The sequence below is a fragment of the Podarcis melisellensis genome, assembly GCF_964234715.1.
Source record: "Podarcis melisellensis genome assembly, chromosome: 12".
NCBI classification, from domain to species: domain Eukaryota; kingdom Metazoa; phylum Chordata; class Lepidosauria; order Squamata; family Lacertidae; genus Podarcis; species Podarcis melisellensis.
The window spans coordinates 19438968-19464716 of NC_138544.1; the positions used below are offsets into that span (position 1 = coordinate 19438968).

The 25749-nt window shown below is 40.3% G+C and overlaps 2 protein-coding genes across 13 annotated transcripts in view; one reads left to right on the plus strand and one right to left on the minus strand.

Annotated features, from left to right (window-relative positions):
- Window positions 1–17762, plus strand: part of TOP2B (DNA topoisomerase II beta) — a 44783-nt gene extending 27021 nt beyond the window's left edge. For 3 of the 6 annotated variants that reach the window (XM_081883123.1, XM_081883119.1, XM_081883124.1), the window contains 15 exons: window positions 73–207; window positions 302–502; window positions 1794–1989; window positions 2105–2196; window positions 3049–3204; window positions 3506–3589; window positions 4290–4491; window positions 5564–5728; window positions 6508–6669; window positions 9564–9771; window positions 10808–10887; window positions 11715–11825; window positions 14013–14138; window positions 15881–15981; window positions 17270–17762. In XM_081883123.1, the coding sequence (XP_081739249.1) occupies window positions 73–207; window positions 302–502; window positions 1794–1989; window positions 2105–2196; window positions 3049–3204; window positions 3506–3589; window positions 4290–4491; window positions 5564–5728; window positions 6508–6669; window positions 9564–9771; window positions 10808–10887; window positions 11715–11825; window positions 14013–14138; window positions 15881–15981; window positions 17270–17431 (2181 nt within the window). In that variant the 3' untranslated portion in view covers window positions 17432–17762. The remainder of the gene's footprint in view (window positions 1–72; window positions 208–301; window positions 503–1793; window positions 1990–2104; window positions 2197–3048; window positions 3205–3505; window positions 3590–4289; window positions 4492–5563; window positions 5729–6507; window positions 6670–9563; window positions 9772–10807; window positions 10888–11714; window positions 11826–14012; window positions 14139–15880; window positions 15982–17269) is intronic. The other 3 variants (XM_081883122.1, XM_081883121.1, XM_081883120.1) reach the window with 3 other exon arrangements.
- A 55-nt stretch (window positions 17763–17817) lies between these two features.
- The window catches only part of RARB (retinoic acid receptor beta), a 353150-nt gene continuing 345218 nt past the window's right edge, over window positions 17818–25749 (minus strand). For all 7 annotated transcript variants that reach the window (XM_081883362.1, XM_081883363.1, XM_081883360.1 and 4 more), the window contains 3 exons: window positions 24358–24562; window positions 22069–22227; window positions 17818–19278 (listed from right to left, as the gene is read on the minus strand). In XM_081883362.1, the coding sequence (XP_081739488.1) occupies window positions 19082–19278; window positions 22069–22227; window positions 24358–24562 (561 nt within the window). In that variant the 3' untranslated portion in view covers window positions 17818–19081. The remainder of the gene's footprint in view (window positions 19279–22068; window positions 22228–24357; window positions 24563–25749) is intronic.

Consider the following 25749-nt stretch of genomic DNA (forward strand, 5'->3'; position numbering starts at 1 on the left):
AATAAAGAAAACTTTACCAAGGCTTACCAGGGGGCATGTTGCTAATATGTCAAATAATCCTTAACGTTACAGCTTCCAAACTACAAAAACTTCAAAGGAATGATCCAGGAACTTGGTCAGAACCAATATGTAGTGAGTGGGGAAATATTTGTGGTTGACAGAAACACAGTGGAAATCACAGAGCTTCCAGTTCGAACATGGACTCAGGTGAGTACTTTTAAGATGATTTTCGGTTTTGAACATTTGCATTTTTCCTCCCTTTTAAATAACTATTTCCTCTCCTTTTCAACCATCTGTATAGGTTTACAAAGAACAGGTGTTAGAGCCGATGCTGAATGGAACGGAAAAAACACCAGCATTAATTTCAGATTACAAGGAGTATCACACTGATACAACTGTGAAATTTGTTGTGAAAATGACCGAAGAAAAGCTTGCTCAGGCCGAGGCTGCTGGACTTCACAAAGTCTTTAAGCTTCAGACAAGTTTAACTTGTAATTCTATGGTAACTTTTCTATATGTTTGACTACCAGCACTAATAGCACTTTAATCATTTTTCTGTTGCCGTGGCAGCAATATGTTCTGTATACCATGTGACAAAAATGCCTCCCTTCATATTTCCTTCGATACAAAAAGCAAAAGGGGGCTAATAGTAATTTGAGGTGGTAAACCTTAACTTCAAATCTGGTGTAAAAAGTGTAATTTCCACCCCAATAATAATAATAATAATTTATTTACACCCCACCCAGCTGGCTGGGTTTCCACAGCCACTCTGGGCGGCTTCCAACAAAAGATTAAAAATACATTAAAACATTAGTCATTAAAAACTTCTGTAAGCAGGGCTGCCTTCAGATGTCTTCTAAACGACAGATAGTTGTTAATTTCTTTGACATCTGACATTAAGTACAGATGGGTCTGATATCTGGTCTTTAAAAAATTTGTACAACCTGCATAATGCCTATTCAGGTGATCTTAGAATAAAAACACTTTGACTCACTCAGCTGGTGATTTGTCTATAATTTTAAAGAGATTACTCAAGATTTGAGAATTCCAAACTCCTGGCAAAATTGGGGGCTCTTAACTCTTTCATTATCTCCCTTTGAAAGTGGGTATGGGAGTTCAATTGCCATTTGAATTTGAAAAAAGAATTGTATCCTCAACACGTGTACCTAATTGAATTCTGATCACCTCATTGTTTTCAACAGCACGAATTATTTACAAACAAATAGAATGCTAAATTGCAAGTCAAGCCAAAGTCCTTCTATACATGGATAATGATTTTAATATGAAATACTTGAATTTGACCAAAATAAAAAATTCATATATACTTGGCATCAAGTCTGCTAAATGCCCAGAAAAAACTATCAGTACCAGCTTAGTTGAAATTTATTTCAAATAATTAAAATTGAATCTGAATTGAGAACTATTTAAAGGCTTGCTGTACTACCTTCACGTTAGTTGCATGTGCAGTCATATAAAATATTCACATACCTTGTACGTACTTAGCTATATGCAGTGTTGAAATAATCAAACATTGGCTGGGAAGGGAAGACCTTCCAGGGTTGAGAGGCTGGGAGAAGAAAGGAAAGCTCCCAGGTGAGACCTGGGAGAGTCCAGAACTTTTCATGTTAGGCAAGGCTTAAGAGTTACTTTTGAGAGAGGACCCTGAGTTTTCATTTCTCTCTCTCTGTGTTTTTATTTTGATTTAGATTAGTTTTCTTTTATTCTATTACAAAAAAGCTTTAAAAAAAGCTTTTTTAAGAAAGAAAGAAAATAAACATTTTATATTTGTGCAGGTGCTATTTGATCACATGGGGTGTCTGAAGAAGTATGAAACTGTGCAAGATATTCTGAAGGAATTCTTTGACTTACGATTAAACTACTACAGCTTGCGCAAGGAGTGGCTTGTAGGAATGTTGGGGGCAGAATCCACCAAGCTTAACAACCAGGCTCGCTTTATTCTAGAGAAAATACAAGGGAAAATTACCATAGGTAAGAAACATGTGAAATGTAAAGTGCATTATGAAATGGATAAACATGTAAGTGAAGGAAAATAGAGACATGCCATTTTTAAAAATTGCAATTTGTTTTCTTTTGTTTCACATAGAGAATAAATCAAAGAGAGATTTGATTCAAATGTTAGTCCAGAGAGGCTATGAATCTGACCCAGTGAAAGCCTGGAAAGAAGCACAAGAAAAGGTAAACTATTTAGGCGACGAGTAATTCCCTCTAATATATTTTTTGGGCCTTTCCTTCTGTATGAGAGGATGTTTAGGGTTGCATCTTAAAATAGTCCCAAATTATGAGTAGTTAACTAATTTATACCAATGCAAGCTATACATACAGCTTTGGCTGGATGTTTATTATCTTAGAGAAATTGCATTGTTGGCTTTGGTCCTTGCCACATAGTTTATGGAGCTGTACAGAAATAGCAAACAGCTATTTCCTGGACTACATGTCCCATCATCCCTGGCCATTGACCATGATGGCTGGGGAGAATGAGAGATGTAGTATGAAAACAGCTGGAGATTATCCTATCAGTACCTGAAGCTGAGTGGCAGAACTCCTTCTCCCAATGAAAATGCTCTGGCAAAGAAATTAGCAGTTTCCAAAGATGAATGAGATGTCTGTAGAAAATCATGTAAATAATTGTCTTCTGATTATGCCAAACTCTGCCTCCATCTGCCACAATTTAATGAGTAACTCTGCCCCTAAAACAGGGTCATTGTGTAACAGGTAGGCCACAGTATTTTTCAGACATTTCAAGTTAGATTGTTTGAGAACCCATTGCTGTATTGTATAGAGATTTGTTTGTTTCTAGCTGCACATCATAGCAGCTTTGGAACTTTGTGTCCTGGGTACTGTGCTATGATTCCCCCCCCCCATTTTATTTATTTATTTTGCTCTTACCAGGATTCCTTGAGCTTCCCCTCTGTACATCACCAATATCGTAGAAATATAACCTAAATTAAATACAAAGTCTTTAAGTATACCCTTTTGTAGCCGTAGGATATATGAATAGCAGCATAACTATTTTTATTATTATTATAGGCAGCAGAAGAGGAAGAAATGCAGAACCTCAATGATGACAGTTCTGACTCTTCCGGATCTACCTCAGGCCCAGATTTCAACTACATCTTAAATATGTCTTTGTGGTGTCTTACTAAAGAGAAAGTAGAAGAAATCATTAAGCAGCGGGACACAAAAGTAGGTATATTTCAGAGTTCCTGACCTGAAAGTACTTCCTAGTCTGATGTATGTGCAGCTGCATTCTAAATTCTAAAATTTATCCCCCCAAACCCAAACTTGTGTCCCAGAATTTGCTCCTTGGTTTCACCATTACAATGCTATTGATCAAACATATGTATATAAAAGGTAATATGTACAGATCTTTGCATGAGGATGGCTGAATAGTCACTGTCCTAGTTTTGTTTCATTAACATTTGCTTATCTTGGATGTTCAGAATATGTTTGTTCAAAAATCCTTTCTGTATTTGTCACCTTGAAGGGAAAGGATCTCGCTGACCTCAAGAGAAAATCTCCTTCAGACCTTTGGAAAGAAGATTTAGCAGCCTTTGTAGAAGAGCTTGATGTATGTACAGCATCAAGGATTAATGTTTCAGTTTCAGTTTGTCAACATAGTTTTTGTTTCAGCAAGTAGTCTAGCAAAACTGTTGTTTTTTAATATATCAAAGTCTGTTGGCAGAAGAGGTGAAATGAGGATCTGTGTAATTTTACACTTCAGAGCTATGTTCTCAGACAAATATTTGCTGCAAGTTTTACTGTGGCAGAAAACCCAGAATCCAGGGGGTTTCACCAGTCTGTAGGTTTTGCATTTGAGTTCAGCATGTTTAGCTTTGAGTGTCTATAGCTGCTTACTTATTGCCCAATTTTCCTACATGTTCCGTAAGGTGGCCTACCCATGTTTCTTGGCAAAGACATTACATGCATAATACTTCTCTTTTAAAAGCTTTTGACTGGTTCTCAAATTGAAGACACGGGAGGATTTACATAGATCCCCGCAAAGACTGACAAATAGTTAATAATAATATTTCATCTGCTTTACATAAGGCTTTGTCCAAAATTACTCAGATGTTTTACTCAAACATTCCTTAGGATTAGTAGCTAGTATTGCCTGTCTTGGATGATGTAATGCAGTTATAGCATTATTTTAACCTCTTAATGTTTTTATACTCTCTCTTTTTAAAGCAGACATAGATTTTCTATATGTAGTAGTAATAGTTCCTCTTTGGAGATGTTTATATTTTTCTTTCATTTGTGTTTATTTTTAGAAAGTAGAAGCACAGGAAAGAGAAGATGTCCTGTCTGGCATGACAGCAAAACCTATTAAAGGCAAAGTTGGTAAGCCCAAGATGAAGAAACTTCACCTAGAAGAGACGATGCCATCGCCATTTGGTAGGAGAATAGTTCCACAGATTACATCTGCTATGAAAGCTGATGCCAGTAAGAAACTGCTAAAAAAGAAGAAGGCAAGTCAAAACATCTTCTTCCTGATTCTTCTATATTATTGTTTTTTTGTACAATTTATACCCTGCTTTTTATATCAAACATACTCAAGGCAGCTTAAAGACAAGTACAGAAATGCTAAATAAACACATAAATTTAAAACACTAAGGACAGTAAATGTAATACGATTTAAAAGCATTGGTAAAACAAAAGTCAATTAAGAGGAAATAACTTAAAATGCCCATAGTGCCTCTCTTCAGTGCCCGTCTAGAAGTGGACAACTTAGCAACTAAGGAGCCAGACATCCCTGTCAAGGGGAGCTGTTCTAAATTTTGGGCACTACAACCAAAAATACCCTATGTCTCATGTTGGCCCATTCACACATTGGCTAAAGGGGACACAGAGAAAAGGTCTTGAAGACTGAATTAAGTGACTTGGACAGGTTCATATGGGAGGAGGCAATTCTTGATAAATCCCTAAATAGGCTGGGATCAGGGTACAAAGATCAAACCAGAACTTTGCCAATCTGTTTCTGGAATCCATTCAATCATAGAAGCTGGTAGATGATTAGCATAAAATGATCCAGTCTGGTAACCTCAGACAAAACACAGGCAGCTGCCTTGTCCAACTGAAGTTTGCAGACTTCAAGGGCAGCCCTGTGGAATGTGCACTACAGTAATCCAACCTAGAAGTATCTGGACTGAGTGTGAACAACTAAGGGTTCCCCCCCACCCCCAGGTTGAGGGCCTGATTCTCATCTGGGCAACCTTTGGGAGGGCATAGGCAAAAGTGAGAGAAACAACAATAGGATAGTTTCTACACACACACACACACACACACACACACACACACACCCCTCCATCCAGGCAACCAAGATGCATTATCAGGTTGAAGGACATTCCAGCCAGGCAGAAATGTTCAGGGAGAGTAAGACTGGTGAAGGTTGTGACCTGGGGAGGGGGAGTCCTAAGGACTAGATAGAAAGCCCTGCAGGAATTGAAGTTCCTAGAAGCACTCTGAAATATTGTATCAGCTCAGCAAACATTATTATACCCAGCCATTACATTGACCTAATTAGTTTGGTTAAATTTCCAGGGAGAACTGGATACTCTAGCAATAAAACTGGAATTTGATGAAGAGTTTGGTGGCATACCAGTCGAAGGTGCTGGTGAAGATTCGCTTAATACCTCTGTCCCAGTGGCTAGCCCAGTGGCCAGCCCAGTGGCCAAAACACCTAAGCCCAAGAGAGAGAAGAAAGAGCCCAGTAAGTAAACAGAGAGTGACTTTGGATGTCACAAAGAAGCATTACTAGCTGAATTCATGTATATCAGAAGGAAAGCTCATGTGGAAAAATTGAGTGGGGTCTAGATTCACAGTGCCTTGTTCCAAGAAGCACCGTCAGCCAAATATGCAGTGTGCAGAACTGCTCTGTAATGCCTGAAGCAATAGCACATAGATATGCTGCAGATATAGATATAGACATATATATGATTGGTTTTTTTTAAAAAAAAGAACTGCACATCTCAGTGTGCAGCTACTTTCTGGATACCCAGAGTTTTCCTCTCTTCACGGCTGCCAAAGACTGTATTTGGGCAGTCTTCTCTGAAAGAACTTGAACAAGCGCATGGTTTAGATTGGTTGGAACTATGTGCTCAAGTCAAAGGGACCCATGTTAAGTGGTCTCCATGGTTCTCAGGAGAGCATTGATACTGATTAGTGTGGCTTATTTGTTGCCCTGCTTTTTGGTTAATAGACTCGTGAAAGGTGCGAATTGGCCAGGTGTTTTGCCAAATGCAATAGTTCTTTTGGATTCAGTGAAGAGCAAAGGGGACAAGTTTCTTGTAGATATCTTACCGTTTTATATGACATGATTTTCAAAACTGGCATCCCCACCTGCATCTTGTATTTGGAGTGCTTAATGAGGTAATGTGTTTTGACCTGGAAAATGAAAATGCTTTAATGAGGGATATTTTTAAAAAACTGTATAGGGAGTATGTATAATAAAAGATTCTTTACTGTACTGAGAATTAATTTTTTTTCTAGGCCCTAGGGTGAGAAGAACACCGTCTTCCGCCACAAAGTCCAGTGCGAAGAAAGTGAAGAAACGGAACCCGTGGTCAGATGATGAATCTAAATCTGAAAGTGACTTGGAGGAAAACGAACCTGTGATTATTCCTAGAGACTCGTTACTTAGAAGAGCCGCAGGTAATAAGGAAAATGTGTTTTTCAGTTTATGTGCAGAATGCAATGAGAGCCTTCTAGAGCTATTCAGCTAAAAGGGGGGCACTGCTCCTTTCAAGGAATACTTGCATGTACCTGCTTGCGTGCACAGGGTTTCCACTGAATATACCTTAATAAAGACTCACCATAATTTTCTTCTTGCAGTGTACGGTATTGCACAACAGATGACTGTGTTTGGGCATCATGCAAACCATGGGGTATGAGCCGCAGCCTTTGGTTCGGCTCTCCTCCCTCTCAAAAGCCAGCTTCATAACCTATGGTTTCAAACAAACCACAGCTAAAATTAACCACAGTTTATTGGGTGGTTGACAGAAGTAAAAGCTTCCAAATTCATCTTCTCAGCTTATGCTCAAGGAGAAAAGTGTGCAAGCCTAAAGCTTGCTGTGGTGTATTATTTCCATGATTACCTGTGGTTTATCACAACATCAAAGTGTACCCTATATTTTGCATAGCTTTGGTCTCAGGATGAAAAGCTATATTTTGCATAGCTTTGGTCTCAGGACTTTTTAAAACAGATGTTTAAATGTAGGTGACCCACTGAATGATTAATTGGAGAAAATTAGCTGGGGAATTCAAGCCAAACATGCAGAAACAAGTTTTTTCCCCCCCTGAGAAACATGCTTTCACTGGCAGGATTAAGAGAAAATAGGTGTGATGCAAGCTGGTTAAAAGTTCAGATGCCAAGGACCAAAGCGAATATCACTTATCCCATAGGGACAATTATCTTTGATAATAGATGTTCAGTGGGCAAGATACTGACACTTCCTCATCCTGGCACTTGGCAAGGCTATGATTTTGAGTGAATCTTATTACCTCCCTGTTATAAGTGTGTACACACATATACAGAATCCGTAATTTTATTTGTATGCTGCCATAGTTAAAATGATGCTTAAGGCAGTTTACAACATAAGAAAAATACATAATTAATTAAGTAGTCATAAACAATAAATAAAATATCAAAAAGCACACAAACAAATTGAACAGTTTCCACATAAATCTAAGATCTAAAATAAAGATGAAAAAATTTCAATAACAGCAACAAACCACCCCCACCTCTGCAACACCCTAGTCTAAGAGTCTGTTCAGCAGCGACTTACTTTCGTAGGTGGAGTCAGCCGCACCCTCCCAGCCAGGTGGAGAAATGCCTGCAAGGCAGGGAGCAGGTATTCCAGGACTCAGCCAATACAGGGTGTGTGTGTGTACTCTTAAGCTTGATTTTCAAGATGGCTTACAATTTGATTAAATTGCAAAAGCAACTCGCACAAAAAAGTGTGAAAACCCAAAAGAAAGCAATAGCAGAAAACAAAATAGTCATCAACAGCATTAAATTCCATGTAAAACCACTAACAGAAAATATACTCATGGGATTCAAAACCCCACTAAAAGCCTTTATAGATTACAGTGGTTTTAGCCTGTGTATAAAAACAGAAGTGGTTTTTCAGGGGGCCATTATGGAGGTGCTTTCTTGCCACCAGGTGCAACAAAATGAATGGCAAGTTAATACTACTACTACTACTACTACTACTACCTATTATTTATTTATTTATTTATTTATTTATTTATTTATTTATTTATTTATTTATTTATTTATTTATTTGTACCCTGCCCATCTGGCTGGCTTTCCCCAGCCACTCTGGGCGGCTTCCAACAAAGATTAAAAATACATTAAAACATCAGTCATTAAAAACTTCCCTAAACAGGGCTGCCTTCAGCACAAAACTACTTATTGTTTGTCTGAGTTTTATTTTTCTTCACATGCGTTCTGGTTCCCTGGGCAGAAAATGCCTATCTCACCCTGGCAACTAGCAAAACCTGTTTTAAAGAGGCAAATCACATTTTATTAACCCAAATATCAAGCTTATTGAAGGTGGAAGTGATTTGAGGGAGTGGTCTCTGTCCCTTTATTGTAAATTGGCCTAGGCTAAAACCTGATTGGATAGTCAGAAAATCATCTCACTGGCAATTGGCCAGCAGTTAAAGCACACCATTGGTTTAGAGCGCTATCCAGAGCAGTTGAAGCAACACCCAGCTAGATCAATTAACCCAAAGGAATAAAGAAGACAATTAAGCCAATGCTAGGAGAGGAAGCACCAGAAACTGAAGTGGTGCTGATACATTTAAATGCACAACCTTCAAGCCCTCGACCCATTACAGTCCTTTGCAAACTGATGCAGCAATTATGAAATATTACTATTTCGTTTTATATACCGCCATTTATCAAAAGATGCCAGGGTGTTGTACATTAGAAACACATTACAAAACATCCATGATAAAAACAGTAAAAAGCATATTGATGGATGGCCTAATAGTAAAATGATAATAATAACAGTCCCGTCCCCCCACTTTCACAGGCCATAGATTATTTAATAGCCATAGGTCTTGGTAAAGAGGACTGTTTTTGTCTGGTGTCTAAAGACGTGTGGTGATGGCGCCAGGCAAACCTCTCTGGGGAGACCATTCCACAATCGGGGAGCATAGAGAAGGGCCTCAGACGACAAGCGCAGGGTCTGGATCGGTTTGTATGAGGAGAGATGGTGCTTTTTGTCAAGATGGATGACACAGTTCCATCAAGGCATGTTTGCTTAGTTTTGTATGTCCATTTACTAGAGAGCTTTCTGGTATCTTTCCTTTAGAGGAGATTGCAGTGTAGTTCATTTCTTTGTTGTTTACAAATCATTAGTGTCTCCCTATGGATGGGCTGCTAGTCTTTATTCCTTATGGAATAAACCCTCCTCGTTTTGTCGTTTTCATAAGGTATGCACGGTATCTTGCATCAGACACTTTAGGGTTGACATTTCCTAGAATGTGCAGTGTAGAAATTCACAAATAAATATTGATGCCGTTATCTGTCTTCACAGCTGAAAGGCCGAAGTACACCTTTGATTTCTCGGAAGAGGAAGATGATGGTGAGGGTGACGAAGATGCTAACAATAATAATGATCTAGATGAACTGAAAATAAAAACATCTCCCATCATCAATGACAGAGAAGATGAATTTGAGCCCTCGGATGGTCTAGAAAAGGATGAATATGACTTCTCCCCAGTCAAATCGAAACCTTCTCCAGAGTAAGTGCAGTAACTTCAGGAAAGTGTGTCTGAGATATATGCGAAAACAAATCTACCTGTTTGAAGAAGTAGCCAGTCCTCCCTGGTGTGCTTATCTTACCCTTATTCTCCTTTGAAATGTGAAGATACATGCCATTGAAGCACTCTTTGATAAAAATCCTTAGACCAGGCACAGGCCACCTTGGTGCTGTTCAGATGTTTTAGACTACAACCTCCATCAACCCCACTCACCATGGCCAGTGATCACAGATTATGGGAGTTGTAGTCCACAACATGTGGACGGCCCACTTTGCCTTAAAAACTTGGATTCTCATCTGTACCTATTAATATGCGTTTTCTGTAGACTAGCCCAGTATTGCACTAATAATACCCAACAGCCAACTACTGTGGCTTGTCAGGTGCTTCACAACTCCTGCCCCCATTTAGGCATGTCTTAAAAAAGGTGTGCCTTGGATTTGGATGAATCCCAAATACCACCTCTCTCATGGCTGCAATTTTCAGGCCAGCTGCCCCCCAAATGGTAGGAGAGATTAAGTGATTCACACCCCAGGAAAAAAAAAACTGTAGCTATCCTATCTTGATAATTTTAGCAAGTTTCAAGCCATCAGAAGGAGAGAAACCTTGCCTGCAAATTTAATACAATTCTGGCCAAAAATAAAAAATGATTCTTTCTTTGGTTGTAATGGTGGGGAAATGGAGAGAGAGAGAGAGAGAGAGAGAGAGAGAGAGAGAGAGAGAGAGAGAGAGATAAAATTCAGGTGTGTACAGCACCCAAGCCTTTGGATCTAGTTTGGTTTTCCCATTACTGAATGGGGTGGGCAGGGGTTGGGTAACTTCAGGCCCCAAGCTGAATCAGACAGCACTTACGAATTGGTGCAATTCACTCTTTATGAAGTGGTGAATCAGAGTCCATGACTGGTGACCTGCATTGGGCTTATGTGTTTGCAAATGGTGCAGAGCTTCTGCCCTTGTAAAAGCAACTAATGGTTTCAAGTGCATGGTGCAACAGATACTTAAGTTTTCATTTTTACAACAGGAAGACTTCCCCAGAGAAGACCAATCAAGACTTCGGCAACCTCTTCACCTTTCCTTCTTATTCCCGGAAAGCCAATATTGGTAGGTATATATGTATATATGTTAATATAGTATTTCTGATATATCTACGAAGATAGCAATGTGCTTGGAATATATGAATTCCTTAGATCTGCCTCAAATTGCACACCTCAAGGAGCGATCATTTTCCAGTCAGGCAGTCAGCCGCCAAGATTTCAAAACTTTGAATTGTACGAGCACGAAGGAAGCAAAAGATGTTTGGCATGCAATGTGCTAGTCTTGTTCCCAAAAAGCTTAGAAGCTGTCTGAAAAAGCTCTGCCACTGTGCTCATGCCAGATGCCAACCCCCTCACAGAACCCATGTCCCGGAAAATGGTAGGTCTGCCCTGTTGTGGTCCATCTCTGAGATGTGACAAGCTATAAAAGGGTTGCTAGATTATAAGAAGACCAGGACAGTGGTGTATGAAGTACACAATGCTTCAGCTTGTTCTGTGAACCGCCCTGAAACTTCTGGGATATTGGGTGGTATATAAATTCAATAAATAATAATAAATAACTTGCACTGGTTTCTCAAGGGGTGGGCAACTTGGTGTGCAATCCAGTGCTGAGCAAGCCAACCACTTCTCCCCATTAAGTACCCATCCATTATCTGCCACTGTGGGGGTCAGGAAGGAGTCACCCATACAAAGGCACAAACTGTGTAATCTTAGAATTAAGTGAATGCTGGTAAGCTTGAATGGGAGGTAGCATATTTCAAACATTAAGATCTTATATGTGTGTGTGTGGAGGGGGTAAAGTTTAATTTTAATGTGAGGAAGTAGAAAGCATTCCTATATTTAGCCTAACTGTGAAAAGGGTGATGACATGACATGTTAAAACCTTTTATTTAGATACATCCAAGTTTGACAGTGATGACGAAGATTCAACGCCAGTCTTCTCCTCCTCTTTTACTCAGAAACAGACAGAGAAACCTCCAAGTAAAGTGGTAGTTGCTAAAAAAGGCAAGTATTTGGATTTGATGGTTAGCTTGCTCATTTAAAATATGCTCTATTGTGTTGCAGCAAAAGAAGTAGTAGCATTAACTAGAGCCAAATTAATATCATGTCAAGCCATGACCTGAATACTACAGTCATACCTTGGGTTGAAGTAGCTTCGGGATAAGTATTTTCGGGTTGTGCACTGCGGTGACCCGGAAGTAACGAACCGTGTTACTTCCGGGTTTCGCCGCTCGCACATGTGCAGATGGTAAAAATGACAGCACGCACATGCATGGAAGCGGCAAATCACGACACACGCGGACGCGGGTTGTGTTTGCTTCTGGATGTGAATGGGGTTCCGGAACGATCCCGTTCGCATCCAGAGGTACCACTGTATTCTTTAAGCACCAGTGCCAAAGCCTTTTAGTTCCATAATCCACCTCTAAATATATTGGGGGGATACCTTTGGTCCACTTAGCTTCAAACTGTCTACCCTGACTGGTAATGGCTCTCTACTGTCTCAAGCCAAGGGTCTTCCCCTGTTTTGCTACCCTTCAGACTGCAGGTGGCAGAGACTAAATAGACAGGGGTCAGCAAACTTTTCCAGCAGGGGCCAGTCCACTGTCCATCAGACCTTGTGGGGGACCGGACTATATTTTGAAGGGAAAAAATGAACCAATTCCTATGCCCCACAAATAACCCAGACATACATTTGAAATAAAAGGATGCATTCTACTCATGTAAAAACACGCTGATTACCGGACCGTCCGTGGGCCAAATTTAGAAGGCCAGATCCGGCCCCCGGGCCTTAATTTGCCTATCAATGGAATAGGATTTTCTGGCTGGCAAGTCCTTTAATGTTCATAGTATTATTAATTAAATTTGTTAATACGTTTTTTTAGTAGACAGCTAAGAAAACACATACCTTTCAGTCTGGAAAAAAAAATCACCAAGGTATTTAAAACTGCTTAGTAGAGATATCCATGATTTCACTTCTTTGGATATAGCAAGTTTTTATTCTTACCTCCTTTCTGGAGAATGAGTGAAATGCAGTTCCAGCATGAAAGGATAACTGTCTGCTATGTACATTTATGGACTCTGAACCTTCACCCTATGAAAGTACAGCAGTTGCACGTGGAGAGAGTCACATATATTGCCTCTGCAAAGCCCTGCTTCACTGTTACCTTCTCCCACTTCAGTCTAAACTAAGATTATGGGAAAATGAAAGACTGAAGCCAGATATGGGAGTCAGACGCCCACTGCCTATTCTACGTAATCTTTGCCTGTGCTAAGGGGAAGAGAAAGAAGATCAAGGAGATACTTGTCTACATATTTTCTTCTTGTTGTTGTTGTTAATATTAGCACAATTCTTCCGTAGTGCCCTAATATTTTTTAAAAAAGATAAATCCATAGTATCACAGAGGGGTAATGCTAATCATAACAAAATACACAACAAAACCCCAGGCACTCAAATTAACACTTAAAATGTATATGACTAAAAGGATAGTCTATATTACCAGAAGGGTATTGCATCCCATTTCTGAATTTCATTAATATTTCCTATAATAAATCAAGCATACCTACATCTGTTTTCCAAAATTCATCTACACATGAGTTGTGTAAAAAAAAAAAATCAAATCTGGAATTTAGTTTTCAACACACAATATAACACTTCAAGAAGCACTGCAATTACTCTTCTGTATATATTAAAATCAGAAGCCGAAAATACTCATGACACAGTCAATTGCTAATAGGGGCAGAGTTACACGTTGCTCAGATTTGGAAAGAATGGTTGCAGAAGATATGGGACTGAACTGACGTTATCAGGAAAGAATATCAAATAATCATCAAGACAGATCCATAAAAAGATGGGCATTTTTATTAACTTTTGGAATATTCCAGATATCATAGTCCTGTGTAATTCTTTCCCACACACATGATTTTGCATCAAATCTTCTTTAACAAAGTCAGATTTCTATTCCTTTCCTCCTTGTTGAACGAAGGAAGTAAGTTTGTGGGTGGCTGGGACTGCAATGAACACAAAGGATATCTGAACCCACACATGCAGAAAATCACAAGTCATTCTTGAGCCCTTAAAAGTGAAAAAGAAAACGTAGGGAAGAAACAGAGCCTTTCTTTGTAGGGACTCTGCGTACTTGTAGGGAGAATCTGTTGTGCTCATGGTAATGTAGTATTTCTTAATATAATTAGCAGCAAAACTGCCGGCGGATGTGCCCTCTAAACCGAAAAGACCTCCTAAGCCCAAGAAGATGGAAATAATAAACTCTGATTCAGAACCTGAATTTGGCATCCCAAAGAAGGCTGCAACTCCCAAAGGTAACAGTTTGGACATTGCCTATTTTCACTTGATGTAGCAATGTGAGTGTAGGGAAGAACAATTCTTTTTTTCTTCATCTCGGAATGAAGATCGTTTAATTGGAATGAAGCAGGGGTGGAGTGCAAAAGAGCTGCTGCACTTCTTTCCCGTTTTGGCTGTTAATACGTGAAAGGGAAACTGACCTTTTAGCAAGACGTATATTATCTGGCTGTGGATGCAGGTCACACATACGTATCATGCCCTTGTGGAGGCTTGCACTTCTTCTTCACACTGGCAGTGAAAAGAGAGGATGCACAAAGCTGCTTTGAGAATGGGACGGAATATGCTCAGGGTGTGGAATCAGATTCAGGGCTTATGATAGCCTAGCTGGAGAGTCACATTCACACAAACTGTTATGTAATATCACAAACCCATTAGGTCCAGTCGTGGCCAACTCTGGGGTTGTGGCGCTCATCTTGCTTTATTGGCCAAGGAAGCCGGCGTACAGCTTCCGGGTCATGTGGCCAGCAGGACTAAGCTGCTTCTGGCAAACCAGAGCAGTGCACGGAAACGCCGTTTACTTTCCCGCCGGAGCGGTACCTATTTATCTACTTGCACTTTGACGTGCTTTCGAACTGCTAGGTTGGCAGGAGCAGGGACCAAGCAACGGGAGCTCACCCCGTTGTGGGGATTCGAACCGCCGACCTTCCAATCAGCAAGCCCAAGAGGCTCAGTGGTTTAACCCACAGTGCCACCCACCTCCCAGATCTTAAATCTTGTGTTCAACTGTTGTCGCCGAGAGAACAAAAATACACTTTAAAGAGAAAGTACTTTTTAAAATGGAAGAGTTTGTGAACTGCAAGGCACACTGTGCTGTTACTATAAACTTTATAGTGGACACAATGCCTTTCTTTCTGTGAATGCAGCTGTGGCCGTAGCCCTTACTGAGCATGAAAGCCCATGAAGTTACGCTAAAGCTAGAGTGAGGAACCTTTGTTTCCAGATGTTGCTGAACTACAACTCCCATCAGCCCTAGCAAACATGGATAGTGTCTAGGGATGATGGGTGTTGTAGTTCAGCAACATCTGGCATCTGAAAGGTTCCCAACTCTTGTGCTAAGGGGTGAATTGTAATAATTAAATCAGTCCACAAATGGTGAATAAACATTTAACAATGGCAAGTGTTTTTTGATGGAAAGGTAGCATGTCCTGGCTCTTACAATAGTAATTGTAATTTTAATCAGTCAGCAAAAAGAAAGGGAAGTTTCATGTAACTATTGGTTGTCTTAGCAATCAAAGGATTACTTCTTCCGCAGTTCTTTAGCCCCAAAAATGAGACTCCTGTGAAATGCAATAGAATTTGAGTTCCATAATTAATGTCTTGTTTGATGATGATAGAAGATACTGAGCTGCTAAATTGGTAGCATTAGCTTTCATTTTGCACTAGTACAAAGGTCTGGGTTGTGGAAATTTGGGTCTGACGTCTCTGGAAGAGGCAAAAGAATGTGCTGCATTTCTTTTGATGCTCGGGTATGGGGCATGTATTGGGAAGTTTTTTTTTTAATACCTTTATTATTGTAGAGAAATTTCAGTTCTAATGTGTTTTATTAATACACATAAACAAATTCCTGTAGAGAATCATAGGTCAAAAAATTTTGTTTGATTCCATCTATTCTACTAAAACTGTCAAATAACTTTGAGATAATCCAGTTTGCTATTCTGAAACATATAAATAACTTATGCATATATATTTAATGTTTTAGTAGGAAAAGGCAGAGGAGCAAAGAAAAGGAAAGCATCCGGTTCTGAAAATGAAGGTGAATATAACCCAGGGAAGAAAACACCCAAGTCTACGCCAAGCAAGGTAAATTCAGCACCTACAAGTTATTCTGACTTGTATTATTTCTATTCCAACAACATAAACATTCTCTTCCTGGAGAATGTTTGAAGGTTAATAATAATAATTTAAAATTTCTGCCAGCAAACACCAACACATGAATACAAAACATTTAAAAACAATTACAAACCCTAACAGCTAATAGCCTTAAGGTTTCCAGGGACAGTATCTTTCAGCCATCAAATTCCTGAGTCAACAGGAATGTTTAAAGTTCTTCCTAAACATTACTAAAGAGAAAGACAGATGCAGGGAGGGCAATTCCACAAATGGGGAACTATCACTGAGAACACCCTTTCATGGATCAGTGCCGACATTGTCACCCTCAACAGGGTCTCCCTTGCCAGTTGTAGAGCTGGAGATATGGGATGTGCTCTTAGGTGCTTGTGTCCCAAGCTGTTTATGGCTTCATATGCTAGTACTAACACCTTGAATTGGGCCTGGTAGCTCACTGGCAGACAATGCAACACTCTCAGTAGTGGAGACACATGTGTCTCATCAAGCTGCTCCATTTACCAGCCTAGCAGACATATTCTTGAAAGACCTACATTGGCTCCCAGTATGTTTCCGAGCACAATTCAAAGTGTTGGTGCTGACCTTTAAAGCCCTAAACGGCCTGGCCCAGTATACTTGAAGGTCTCCACCCCCATCGTTCAGCCCAGACACTGAGGTCCAGCTCTGAGTGCCTTCTGGCGGTTCCCTCACTGCAAGAAGTGAGGTTACAGGGAGCCAGGCAGAGGGCCTTCTCAGTAGTGGCACTTGCCTTGTGGAAGGCCCTCCCATCAGATGTCAAGGAAATAAACAACTATCTGACTTTTAGAAGACATCTGCAGGCAGCCCTGTTTAGGGAAGTTTTTAATGACTGATGTTTTAATATATTTTTAATCTCTTGTTGGGGAAACCAAGCCAGATGGGCGGGATATGTAGTAAATTATTATTATTCTGCAGTAGCTGCAACATGCGGTTTTCGAGATAATGTCTATGTAGAGTCCATTACAGTAGTCCAGGCAGGAGCATGGACAACTAGGCCAGACGATCGCAGTGCAAGAATTGCTGTAGCTGGCAAACTGAGCTAAGTCACAGAAACCGCTTTGAGAAACCAGGAGTACTCCTAGACTACAAGCACATGTATGTTGGAGATTTTGGTTGCCTTAAGCAGGGATTTTAGATAACAGTTAAAGTATCAAATCAATGTTAAAAGAACACTTCACGTGTGGTCTTCACTAACTGTAAAAAAAAATAAATCCTTATCAAACAGAAACCGAAGAAAGCCTCCTTTGATCAGGACTCAGATGTAGACATCTTCCCCTCAGAGTTTGCCTCTGAAGCAGCCTCCAGGCCGCGGACTGGACGGGCGAGAAAAGAGGTGAAATATTTTGCAGAGTCTGATGAAGATGACGATTTTGCGATGTTTAATTAAGTGCCCAAAGAGCACACAAACTTCCAACAAATATCTTATGTTGTCCTTTTGTCCCTTTTTGTCGCAGACTTTTTGTACATTTGACTTATTTTATGTGATGATGTAATTGATGGTTTTTTCTTATTGTGCGTAGGCATTTTAACATTTTGTTCTTACACCGACAGTTTTATGCTCTTTTTTACTCATTGAAATGTCATGTATTTGTCTGACCGGCTTGTAGAAATGTTCTAGGGAGCTGTGCAAAAGCACACATTTTAACTGTCATGGTTGCAAACTGCAAACCTGCTTTTTGAAATGAAGTTTAAACATTAAAAAAAAATTATAAAAACCATTTCCTTGCGTTTGGGGGTTTGGACTAAAAAAGACACTGCTTTTGACCACAGGTATAAAATAAATATATTTTATTCTTTGCCAGGAGATTCCATGGAAAAAGGTAAACAGTATATGAACATAGAAAGCATTGTTAAACAATCTCAATGTACAAACAGAGCCAGTGAAAGTACATCACAGACTTGCTAGAATATATAAAAAAAATTCACTAGTGCTTTAAAATGAAACCTAAGAAACTGACACTTAAAAATTGTAACCACGCTACCACATTTTCCACTCTGTTTTATGGTGATTAACAAAGTCAAAGAGGCAGATTCTCATCTCTGCTTTTGGGTATTCTAGTGACAGCCCCTTGTTACCAGAGAGGAGGACTGTGGGGCTTTGGGGGGGGGATGACGACAGTTTCTCCGTATTTGTTTTCACTAGTGTCACCAATTCAGAGGTAGTGAGTATGCCTGGTCATTATTAGCCCACAAATTTCCCCCTAACAGCTTGTGAACAAGAAAAAAAACACAAAAAAAAACATTAACACTGGAAAGTGTTTCTGCCTTGAAGGCTATAACTGAAGTTAAAAATTTAGTATTTATTTTTAAATGCAGAGAAGTCAGCCAAGTAACAAACCCCCTTGTAAATTTTAAAGTGACATTAACAGTAAAACAAATTACATCCAAATAACTGGTCTGGCAGTTACATGTATACAGAAGTTCCTTCTGCTAGTGCAGTGAATTTCTTTGTCTCCTTTTACTGGGAAAGAAAGAAATACAAACCGAGGCCATTAAAAAAAAGAGCAAAGACAAGGTTTCATCCTAACTAAATTAGAATGTCTCTCTCAGACCTTTTTTTCACCTGGACATGTAAGCGGTCCATTTCGTAAGCATGATGTCTGGGTCATTTCATGTACGCAAGAGAAAAGGAAAGCACCAAACATCCAGTCGAGAAAGTACAGGCCCATATATTTTGTTTATGTACAAAGTCATCAGAAATGGGTAAAAACCATAATTTTAACCTCTTGTTTGAGATCTGTCTTGTCACCGTACAATCTTGGATTTCCAGCAGAAACAATTGAAGCTTAACTAGTTTATTATTTCATGAACTAGTTCATTTAGCATTTCAAAAGTTTATGGTTTCAAGTTAAGCTGCAAGGCATCTGTTTGGGTATGTGTGTGTGTGTACATATAATACGGGTACACATGAAAAGTTCTTGGTCCTTGTTGGGTTTTAGTGTGTTTATATATAAGTCCAGAAAATGAGCAGCAGCAAAGACTATTCTTGCGTCTCATCCCTGTCTATAAAATGTTAGGAATGTCGCTGGAGAACATCTTATTGCACCAGTGGGGATTGACTCACGCTGCTGTTGTCCACGGAACTTGGGGAGATGCTAGGACTGTGCTCTGCTGTGGTCCCGGTTGAGCTTGGGGTCAGTGGTTCGTGTCCTTCTGAGTTTTCCAACATTTCTTGGATGAGAGGTGGCATAGAGCCAGGGATTTCCATTTTCAGTGTAATAACACGTTCAGCACCTTTTAAAAAATACAAAAAACAAGATTTAAATTTATCAAGTCAGGTTTCTTTAAAGGAAAATGCACAGCTTTCAGGGGACAGGAAACCCAGAGACTAGGATTAGCCTCTCTTTCAGGCAGAAGAGAGGCTGTGTATTCACAAGAAAGTGCTCAGAAGCAACGTTTGCCCAGGTAGAAGCACCTTCGTCATGCTCAAAGCTGCTGAAGAACACATCCTTTTCATGCCATAATAGACTATACTAAGAGTGGAGTCACAGGTCACTTTAAAAACAAAAAGCTGTTACATGTCAGGGGAACCCATATTTTGTAAATCATTAGCCACATAGTGCAGCAGGCTACTGTAGGCCTCTGCTGCTTCGGCTGCCCAAATATTTTTTATCATGCTACATGAGTTATTCAGCTTACCAATGCCAGGTTATTATAGCTGTGCTATCTATGACTGATTCTTGTGAATAGTTCCCTCCCCCATTAAATATATCAATACACCAGCAATTATAACCAATCTGCTACTATAAAGGGGTGAACATTTAAAATACTTAAGCCCTCATCACCATTGCCTAATTTTTGCATTTTATTCCCATTCAACTACCCCCTTAGAATTTTCACCTTTAAATATCTGCCAACTAAGATTTCATTTTGTGCGTCTGATGAATCAGGTTTGAGTCCATGAGAGTGTTGAGCCAAAATAAATTTGTTAGTCCACTGCAGCAACAGCAAAGAGTCTAGGTTAAGACTTAAACGTTTAACTAAAGATTCAGAAGCACAATAATACTTGGCTGACTGCATGGACAGGTTATAAAGGAACACAGGGCTTCTTCAAGTGGTAATCATACAGTAAGTAGTCCTAGTATTCCACCCTAAATATGTTAAAACCTATACGTGCAAATAGAGATGTGAAGGCCTGGAGGGAAAACCAGTCCCTCACCCCCCCCCGTTTTTTCCCCAAAGCCTGGAAAAATGGGGGGGGGAGTGTGTGGAATATTCAAATGATATCAAACTTTTTTCCAATTTTTACGGAAAACCCCCGCAGAAAATCTGTCCCGTCCCCCCATTTTTTCCAGGCCTTCCCATCTCTGGACAGTGCAAAGCCTATTTTCTCCATGCACTTCTCCGCATGGAAGATGTGAGCAACAGCTATAGATTGGCAGGAAGGAAAGTCAAAACCCATTCAATTTATCTCCGATTTCTGTATCTTCAATGCTTCAGGACAAACAGTAGTGGAGAGTACTGGAGGAGGCTGAAAGATCAATTATTTGCCAGAAATCAAATAACCATCCCCAACTTCATCTTATAAATTGGTTTACTAACAAAACTAATGAATCAGTAGGCTGCTTTTAATCACTTCTGTCTAACATGAAAGTGGAATTATTGTGTCACAGAGAGAGTGAAAAAAGCCTCTCTATACAATTGGTGGGTTATGTTTTCACATATGTCTCAGAGCAGGTTCCAAAGCGGAAACATAACTGGAAACGTTTACAAGTAAGCTAAGACCTTTAAACACGTTACCACTTTCAATCTGAAAAGCATGTGAGGACACTAAGTTCGGAGCAAGTAATTTCTAACCACAACCTTATGAAAAGTTAAGAGTTGTCTATACTAATTGACACACTGTTGGGTTGCGGCTATAATGCACTGATGAATGGGAGGGCTCCTCACATGACACTGAGCGAAATGGGGAAATTGCTTAAGTTGTAATGGTGAAATAATTATTATTGGTGATTTACATATACGGATTTTTGGGAAGTGGTGAATACTGCAATTTAGCAGAAGGGATGTTTCAACATGGACATAATGAATTTGGATGTAACCATGCTGTCTAGAGACTGTCCTTATATACAAGGTTATTTGAGTTTAGACACTTAAGGCATTTCCAAGGAACTGCTGCGGAAGGAGAAAAAGCCCCAAAGAAAGGAGGGCGTAACACGGCCAACACATTAAACAGCCATGATCTCCTTGGTGAATAAACTATGTTGCATTTATTTCTCTGACATTTAGGCACTCAAGGCAGCTTTCATATCAAAGGGGTGCCATTTCTTGTAAAACCAGAGAGGTACAGGCAGGGTTTGCCTGGAAAACAAACACACACAGGCAGCTGCCAGGTGTTAGGAATTCATTCCCCTGCAATAAAGTATAATAATATAAATTGACTTAGAAATTCCTAGAAAACTTTCTTAGCTTAATACAGTGCTAAATATATATACTACTATCCTTTATGCTCCCTGTAATATTTCGGTATAATAAACCAATCTATCAAATAGAGGATGATTGCATGAGTATAAACAGTTCAACAGCACAGGGCCCACAAAAGTCAAAGGACAACTCTTAATGAATGGAATTTAGAAACTTTGTAGGTCTGCTTCCTTGGTCCCACGCATCAGAGCTCTGTTGCCAGGAAAATGTGTCAGTCAATGCGCCGAACCGTGAGTTTATTTAGCTGCACTTTAGCAAATCAGGGCATGGCTGCAGTGAAAAAATAATCAGAAATAATGGTGGGCTAGAATCACTTGGAAGGTTTTCTTCAAGAAGGTGCTTCTACATTTAGAGGGGCTGTTCTTGGGGACAGGTATGTGTGTGCATAGTGCTGGGGTTTGCGTACGCCCCTCTGCACTGAAAGCAGCCATGGGTCAAGCCCATCGCCGCTCGAACGGCATGGCAAATCAAGTTCATCCATGGTTGGGTCACATGACTCAATAGCTGGGCACAGGACTCTAGATAAATTCCATCTGGGGATCAGAGCATAAATGTTTCCCTACCAAGCAAGAGTCATTATTCCATAGGAATCTAGCTTACCTTTTGCACTGATACTGCGTAGATCTGTGATTTTCATTAAGATCTTTGGAAACATATGAGGCTTGTTGGGTCTTCTTTTTCTGATGTATATTTTGAGAGCCTCCAACAATGGCTCCTGTAGTTCATCTACCTTAGCTGGTTCTTCGAGGTCCTGGCGGTCTGGAAAAAAACACACAAATATTACAAGCGGTGAAAAACAGCGAACAGCAAAACTTTAGTGTCGGCATTCAAATTAACATGACCAAATTCTGCCTATTGCAAATTCTTTGCTTTCCATGACCCAGTTCCAAACTAACATGATGACACTTCTGGGCTTTTTCTGTGCAAGCTGGCAATGTATTTAACAAGTCTGGAAAAACAGTTCCTGTTCCTCTCTAAGGCTCTAAGTAAAGACAATTTCACTGCCATAACTAACTATATATTTGTGTTTACTTAAGAGACCAATAATAAGGTATAACTTTACTCATTTTGAAGTTGTAAAATGAAATCCAACTCAAAAAGTTTTATTTTTCTATGGGATACTTTCTGGCCATTTCATCTCTCAATTGGAGCACAATGCTATTACCCCTGTGTGCCAGTAGGTGTCAGCATAACACTGAGTTAACTAAGAGCCATTGAGTTAGAAATAAATAAATCTGAGGCATGTCACTAGTGCTTCCTGTTTAATACATTTGCCTCCAGATTTTGCCTAAAGGAACCTGTGAGGTGAATTTGGACTGTCCTGTTTAGATGAAACATCTGTAAGAGTCTCGAGCGATTAAAAAATACAGGATTTGTGAAAAATTTTGTGGTTCGCTCAACTCTACAATGGTTTATCTGTAATGTACGTAGGATTTGATACTGAGGCACTGCTGCATAGATATCTGCACATGATATCTATACAGTACATTAGGAATAGCTTCAAAATCCTTTGGCACAGGCGTAGTCCAGAAATGGAAGATTCTGCCTTCTCAGCAGCCCCAAATCCAGGGAAGGGGCATATATATATATATATATATATATATATGCTTTCGTAGATTTTCACGGGTACAGGAATGCAGGTTTTGGTGTCCTCGGGTGTCTTCCCGTGTAAAAGTTGGGGTGTCTAGGCGACGTTTCGACGAGGTCTCACTCGTCATCTTCAGGCTGGTGCTTTCGGCTTCTTGTTACTGGAACAGAGCAGGATCTCTGTGTTTGAGTTCCTATAAATACTGTTGAGGGGGTGTGGTGTATAGCCTCCAATGTTCTGGGCAGAGAGGAAGTTCCCAGGCTAGTGTGCCTTTTCTAGCCTGGGAACTTCCTCTCTGCCCAGAACATTGGAGGCTATACACCACACCCCCTCAACAGTATTTATAGGAACTCAAACACTGAGATCCTGCTCTGTTCCAGTAACAAGAAGCCGAAAGCACCAGCCTGAAGATGACGAGTGAGACCTCGTCGAAACGTCGCCTAGACACCCCAACTTTTACACGGGAAGACACCCGAGGACACCAAAACCTGCATATATATATATATATATATATATATATATATATATATATATACACACACACACATACACACACACACACACACACTTCATACAAACAAGCATTGAATAAAACAAATAATACAAAAACAGAAGAAAATACAAAATTACAAGGATGTAAACATAATAACATAAATTGCAATCAAAAATATAACACATTATATTCTCCTAAAAAAGGAAAAAGAATGAAAAATAATACCAAAAACGAAGAAAAAAATGACTTCCAACTAATTCCATGTTAGAACATTTCTTCAAAAATTAAATCATTACAGGAAACCAGTGATATGAGGAATAAAGATCCACATGGAGTTCATAGGGGAGAGGCGATTTCATCCCTTTTTCTGCAGCCTGTTTTGTCATGACTGCAGCTGAGACAGAAGGGCAATTTCTGGCTACATCGGCTCCCATTTTGTCATATGGTCTGCATTCTCACTTGTCCTGGTGACACACCATGGCACCATACAGTGTCATTTCCCCATCCCCACACCGCTATTTCCTCTCAAAAAGCCATGTTCCCCCAAGATGTTGGACTACAACACCCATCATCCAAGCCAGGTTAGCCAATGCTCAGGGATGATGGAAGCTGTAGTGTAGCAACATCTATCTGGGGCCCAAGGCTGATGAACACTGACCTAGGCAAGTTCAGTAGAAACGTCTCCTTGGAAACAACTTTTCATTTCCATGAATTCTAGTAAGCCCTGAAGATACTAGCACTTGTCGAACCCAACTTCTTCTCTGTCCTGTGCTCATTCCAGCATATCAAAAGACAAAGCAAGACATACCACCACAGATTAAGCAGATGGCACTGAGCAGGCCAGTTTCCGTGTCGTCCATTTCCAAGGGCAGGAGCTGATTGGCAAATGTGAACACAAGATCCGTCAAGGGACCAAATCCAGCGTTATGCATCTGAGTTCGGTTCAGTGTAAGGCCGTCGGAAAACGTCATCGTGTCTTGTTCGGGCGTGTATCTTGTGCAAATTCTAAGGATCTGGGGGTCGGGGAGAGAAAAGTCATTTTGTTTATGGACATCGCAATTATAGAATTTATTATAGAGTCCAGGTGTCTGGATGTGTTCTTCAAAGGCAGATGAAGGGGCTGTCCCAGTCATTGGGAAAGGACCACATCAGGTTATGGCCTTCTTGAGAACTCTACAATTACAGGACCAGAGAAGGAACGACCACTGGGAGGAGCATAGGAAGAAGGAAAGCCATGGTACACCTCCATCAGCACCACTAGATGCCCTCGTCTGCCCCAGCTGCAACAAAACATGTCTCTCCCATACCGGTCTCTACAGATACAGAAGGCATTGTAACTCCCAACAGTTTGACTTCAACCCCAAAGGCACACTCCTCCATTGTCTCCTGAGACAGACGGATGCCAACCAAATCTAGCTGAAGTTCAGTACTTCCTACATCCCTGATTTTAGTCAAATGCTTAAGTGCAATGTGTGCAGGTAATCCTACACATGCTTAGGTGAGACTCGGTGAGTTCAACAGGAGCTGCTCAGAAAGCGAAGCTTGAACAGAACCTGCAGCCCACTAGGAAGGTCCCAATGGGGACTTAGGAGGGCTTAATCTTGGCTAGATTGTGTCCGGCATTCACCCTGCACACGGTTTTGGTTTCTGCTGTTTTCTCAGATCCCCTTTGACCCATAGGTCCTTATTAACAGCAACTTTTAGAAAGAAGAAGAACATAAAAGTCTGAGAATTGCCAGTGGGAAGGATAAGCATTCTGGGATTTGCAGTCTCAAGTCCCTGTCAAGAAAGGTAACTGAGGAATACTAACACCACCACCTCCATTTCTCATGCCCAAGGAAAGCTTCTTAGCCATGGGCGAGAGAAAGATGGTAACAGCAGCTCCTAGGATTGGGGCAAGCATGGGCTGCCGAGCTATTCAAGCAACAGGGGTTTCCTTTCCCAAGAACCCACCTCAAATGTCCACACCACTCTCATCACATGATTTGCAAAGGTATCCACGAAGCATATAACATACGCAGAAGTCGCATGATGATGGGTTCTTCTGCTTCCAGCTTGGCATGCAGCAAGAAGCCACCTGGATCTATCCCCTCACTCTTCTCTCTCTCCCCAGGAGAAGAGGAGAAACAGTGGCTCATGCTATGCCAACAGATTTGAGAAATAAAGTGGCAAATCCCAGACTTCTGACAGACAAATTCAG